This window comes from Trematomus bernacchii, unplaced genomic scaffold, assembly GCF_902827165.1.
Source record: "Trematomus bernacchii unplaced genomic scaffold, fTreBer1.1, whole genome shotgun sequence".
In the NCBI taxonomy this organism is placed as follows: Eukaryota; Metazoa; Chordata; class Actinopteri; order Perciformes; family Nototheniidae; genus Trematomus; species Trematomus bernacchii.
Genome location: NW_022987797.1, coordinates 2518416 through 2524415, shown reverse-complemented (window position 1 = coordinate 2524415; position 6000 = coordinate 2518416). Strand labels below are relative to the sequence as shown.

General features: G+C 39.9%; 1 protein-coding gene across 1 annotated transcript in view; it reads right to left on the bottom strand.

Moving 5' to 3' along the window:
• Positions 1 to 1140: 1140 nt before the first annotated feature.
• The window catches only part of rspo4 (R-spondin 4), a 53064-nt gene continuing 48204 nt past the window's right edge, over positions 1141 to 6000 (bottom strand). The window contains exon 5 of the mRNA XM_034149927.1: positions 1141 to 1653. Coding sequence (XP_034005818.1) covers positions 1526 to 1653 — 128 coding nt within the window. The 3' untranslated portion in view covers positions 1141 to 1525. The remainder of the gene's footprint in view (positions 1654 to 6000) is intronic.

Genomic DNA, 6000 nt, shown 5'->3' with positions numbered 1-6000 from the left:
TCTTCTGTTGCCAAAGTGCTGTACATATAATAAAAATACCCTACAGTAAAGACACTTTACAGCAAATACAACAGCACAGTTTGTTCAGAATATCAGTATGAGTATGAGCACCCTCTGTCCTTAGACCCTCACATCGTACAAGGAAAAACTTCCAGAGAAAAACCCACATTTCAAAGGGAAAAATGAGAGAAACCTCGGGGAGAGCAACAGAGGAGGGATCCCTCTCCCAGGATGGACAGAAGTGCAATAGATGCCGTGTGTAAATCGAAGAGATAATACATTTTACAGCGTAGGTAGACCGCATGACAAATAAAGAAGTGTAATGTAAACATTTACATTATTATTATGATTATTTAATATATAAAGACTATATATTATTGAATTACAAGATTAGATATACTTTATTTGATCTAAAATATTGATGTGTTCAAATGCTCTTCTAAACAAAACTGAAAGTCCATGAAAAGTTGTCTTTCTGTATTTGTGAATGAAGCGCCATCTCCTGGTTAAATCCTGAAATTGAAAATCTGGCAACGCCCTCTTGGAAAATAGTGGGAGGGCTTAACATTCCCAGATACTGGTCTTTGGCTGGTCTTTGGCAGGTAGCTGGCAGATAGCTGGCAGGTAGCAGGCAGGTAGCAGGCAGGTAGCAGGCAGGTAGCTGGCAGGTAGCTGGCAGGTAGCTGGCAGGTAGCAGGCAGGTAGCAGGCAGGTAGCTGGCAGGTAGCTGGCAGGTAGCAGGCAGGTAGCTGGCAGGTAGCAGGCAGGAAGCTGTAAACTGGAGTCTGAAATAAGCTGCTACATCTGTAAGGATATTTCATAATCTAATAATTTCATCCCTATTGCAATGTTTAAAATATTGCTTGTGCAGCTTTATTACAATCTACCACTAGAGTGTGGACATGTAGTTGAAGTATTAAAAAAGCATCAATCGGCTATACTGTAAGTACAAGGACCTTTAATTGTTAAATTGTGTGTGGGAGCTTTCCATTATATTACACCTTTTTAAATGCAGTTGAATCAACAGTTAGTATATATATATATATGACTTTAGCCCTGTTTTAACTCATCGCCATGATTCAAAATAAAGGCAAACGAGTAAAGAGGAGAACATATATATTTTATTCCTTCTGTAAAAAAACAAAACATGTCTCAATTTTGAAGGAAGCAGAACTCACACTTCTGTACATAGTTATAGGCGTGCAGTCGGTAAAAATATGTAAATAAAAATGTGTACCAGCATCAAAATATACATTTATGGAAACATACATTCATGTAATCTGCGTGGAAATATTGATAAATATTAGACTGACAGAGGCGAGCCAATGGATAGACAGGATATGTTTAATGAGCTCTGAAAAGATAAGGAATCTCCACCCATGCTACACCTTACTGTAGCTTCACTGTGCAATATCAGATTGGAGGGGCGGATAATAAGGCTGGAGAATACAAAGCTGCTGCTGACGGATGTTCCGACAGGTGTTGGGTGGGGGGTGCGCAGTGTGCCTCCCCTCCTCAGGCCTCCTCAGGCCTCCTCATGCTCCATGGCGCTCTCTGTCGTTGCGTTCGCTGAGTTTCCAGCGATGTCGTTGGCGAGCAGCCGCTGTCGTTTCCTCTTCCTCCCAAATCCTCCTTTTTTATTCTGTCTTCTTTCTGATGGATGGAAAGCAAATTAAAACGGTAAATAGTACAAATACTTTGGTTTCAGTTCGCAGAGTACTTTGTTAGGCTATGAGTAGTGCAATACTTCTTTCTTTTTTCTTCTCACAAATCATGTCTTAGCACTTTCAAATAACTGTTCCCAATGTGCTCATCGCACATCTGTATTTGGTTACCGTTGTGTAACTGTATGGTTTGTTTAATCATTTATAAACAGCCTCACCTCAGGTGCTCCTGTAAGCACGGTAATGCTGCTGTCGCCCTCTTAGTATCATCTCTATATCTATCATTCTGAAGCTGTGCACACGTACACTATAGATACAAGTCTTGGGCCACCTACACATTACACCTACAGGAGCTTTTAGGACATCCCATTCCAAATTCTTAGGCATTAATATGAAGTTGGTCCACCCTTTGCAGCTATAACAGCTTCCACTCTTCTGGGAAGGCTTTCTACAAGATGTTGGAGTGTGTCTGTGAATTGTTGCCCATTCATCCAGAAGAGCATTTGTGGGTCAGACACTGATGTTGGACGAGAGGCTGGCTCTCCGTTCTAGTTCATCCCAAAGGTGTTCAATGGAGTGGGGGTCAGGGCTCTGTGCGGGCCAGTCAGGTTCTTCCACACCAAACTCACCCAACCAGGCCTTCATGGACCTTGCTTTGTGGGGCACAGTCAGTCTGGAACAGAAAAGGGCCTTCCCCAAACTGTTAACTGACATATTTTACGTCATAAACAAAACTTGAAAATCTCAATAGCTTGTTAGAACCACAGATCTTATTTTGAGAATCTTACCCAGTAAAAATTGTCTCTTGAGACAAGGGAACAGGAAGTGCTTATATGCTATCTTTTTTTCATCTGTGCAAAACTCTATGGATTACTTTTGGCAACTTTGAGGAAATAAGTAAAATGTGTCAAAAGACACTTATGTTTACATTGTTCTTAGTGTTATAAGATATAATTACTGTAAAATCATCTGAAACTATCTTTGAACAGAAAGTATATATTTTATTTCCCACAAAGATTTTTGAATGACGAGAATTAGGGATGGGAACGATTAATCGAATATTCGAATATTCGAAATTATTCAAGTATGAGAATATGAGAATATGAGTTATGAATATTTTCATTGTAATCTTTTTTCTTTTTTTTTTGGAGGGGTGCCTAAGTTGATTACATATACACATACAATGTATACGACAGTGCCATAGCTGAGTGTGTTAGGTCTAAAGGTGTGTTTTGCTCCGCTCACCGGTCCCTCACAGCGGGCAGAGCTGCAGGTGCTGATCTCTCTCTCGCGTCCGGTTATACTTCACTCGCGTTTATGTCCAAATCCATCAGATCTAGCTAGTTCTAGCTAATGACATGGCTGCTGCCCCTCCCCACACGCAGATCACGCAGACTCAAACCTCATCTTATGCCCAAATTCCAGCTGAGAGGGTCTTCTCTACAGCTGGCCTGATTGTGAAATACCTCCGCACCCGCCTCTCCCCTGAGTAGACATGCTCATATTTTTAAACAAGAATGAGTATTGAATAGCTGCATTCTGTGCATAGGCCCTGTTATAGGTTGTTGATCTCTGTTGTGATAGGGTTACGTTACCCTAACCCGTTATGTTGTTCGTGTATGATCCCTCTTTAATTTAAAAACCAAGTTATGTTTTAAGCATGAAAGCTGTAGGCCTATAGCTGTCAACTGTTCAAACTGTGATCACCAGTTCAATACATTTGACATATTCGACTTGGTTTCTATACTTATTTGAACATGTATTTATTTTTATTTTTTTAATGAAATTTCCCACATTCTTTTTTTTTTATAGGATATGTACATTTCGGTTAAATGGTTAACCGTTTTTTTGGGGGTCGAATATTCGAATATACATTTGCTTTCAAATTCCCATCCCTAACGAGAATAAGTATTATGGTTGTAAAAACCCTCAGCGCCAGAGTGAAAAGACGTCCATACAAGAACTGGGTGTCTTCCATTTCCCTGTACTAGATCAGTGTTCACCTTATAGGCAGGGGTGCACATAACTGGTACGCAGGTACGCATGCGCGGCAACAATCTGAAATGCGTAACGTCACTTGTGTCACAACGCGCCTTTGCGTACCTGATAGGTCATCAAAACAAAACACATATTTCGCCTACACATGTTTCTTGTCAATACTCAGTGGAGTAAATTAATAGACATGTCCAAAAAAAACAAAGACATTAAGCAGCCACTTTGCCGTTTCGCTCCCTGCTAAAATCTTCAGACGTTCTATGACTGATTGAACTGGGTGCTGGCCGTGCCGCGCAGGACATAACCGACGGACCTGTGAAGCTTCACAGGAGGCAGAGGCTTAGATCACTGGACGACAGAGTTGGTCGCCGTGTGCACAGACGGAGCTGCTGTTAACGTCGGTGTGTACAACAGAATTGTACCAAAACTACGTCAACTGGCTGCGGTGGGAGACTCCCCTGTGCACATTCTGTGCCCCGCGCACACACTGGAGAACTGCGCAAAATCAGCTGATCACAACGTTCACGCTCTGTGGTCAAGCTGCTGCAGTTTTATTTACAACAAAGTGGAGTAAAACACACAGCTGCAAACTTACTCAGGCTGTTAATGGAAGAGTTTGAAATCAGACAGAGGTGTTACTCAAGTAAAATTAGAAAAGTATTATCATCAAAATCTAGTTAAAGTAGCGACAGTAAAAGTAGTCATTTTGCAGATTGGTCCATTTCATAATAATGTATATGATATGTTTTATAATTATTGATCATTAAAGTGTTTAAAAATTAGTTTGAATGACTTTGTATACTGCAGGGTAGCTTGTGGATTTACTCCAGGTGGAACTAAAGTCTGATTTAACACTTGATTATATTTTCACATCATTCATCCACATCTGTAAAGTAACTAAAGGTATTAAATAAATGTAGTGGAAGAAAAGTACACGATTTACCTCTGAACTGTAGTGGAGTAGAAGTACAAAGTAGCATAAAATAGAAATACTCAAGTAAACTACAAGTATCTTAAATTGTACCTAAGTACAGTACTTGAATAAGTGTACTTTGTTACTTCCCACCTCTGAAATCAGATATGACTTCAAGTCATGTGATAATTTCTTAGTATTTGATCCTTCAACTTGGCCTCAGGAAATGCAAGGACTTCACAGTTTTGGCAACAAGTTTTGGAGAAAGCAAATCGGAGGCTTACAAAGAGACAGGGAGGTGCATCTTCATCATCTTCATCATCTAGCATGCAAGAAGTGTAAATAGAGGACAGTGAAGGAGACACTGAGGAGGACAGTGAGGAAGACTGCACTTATTAACACCACGCTTCATGTGGGGTGAGTACCAAACGCTGTCTCCTGGTACTCATCTGAGTAACTCACTCAAAAAGTTATGTGCACACCTGCTTATAGGCCTTAAAGTACCATAAACTGTCTGAATGAAATGTGTGTGTGTAAGACACCAGAAGCTTCCACTGTGCAGCTGCAGACCTCAAACAGCTGCTCTGTTACATTTATATATATTTATATATACAGTTTGCATATATTTCTCAAAGACAAACTGGCAAATGTTGGATTCAGTTCCTCTGACTCCCTCAATTAACTGTTAATATTTCAACACAAGATTTAGAAAAAGTGCTAATAGTGGCTTGAAACATCTTTCACACACTGTAAATGTTCTTCATGTTTTGGAGTTGAATATTTGGATACAGGGTAATTATCGTTAAGTGTTATGTAAACTGGTGTTGAGTCCAGTGTGTCAGTGAAATATTCTCAATTCCTGATATATCGTTTCTTGGAAAAGGAGGTTTTGGCCACAAAGAGAAAAAGCTTTTAAAATCTCAACACAGATCTGATGCGTTGCGAAGACACAGATAGATCAGATCATATAAAAGCCTGAGGACTTTAGATCTAAACTTTAGAAGGGTTGGACTCAATGAAGAAACTTTTACAGTCCATCATGAAATATCAGGTTAAACCTTATCCATATATCTATCATGTGCCGTTAAAGCAGAGTAAGCCTGGATAGAAAGATGTGGTTTTGATGTTCGGCGATACAGAAGATGGCTTCAGTATTTTTGGCTCCGGTTTAAAAGTGGAATAATTCTCTGTAATACACAGAACTGAGGTTGATTTAGAGGTTGGTTGGACATCAGAGGGTCAAAGTAAATGCAAGCAGAAAGGTCGGAATGATAAAAGAAAAAAAGCCTTTACCTCTCCTCTAACATTTTGCGACCATCTGCCAAGGGTAATAAAAAACTAAATAATATACTCCCCACAAAACAATCGATCTTGACCTGTTTCTGGGATTGAAAACATTCTTGCGCTTAAAGAGGCTGTATTATGCTT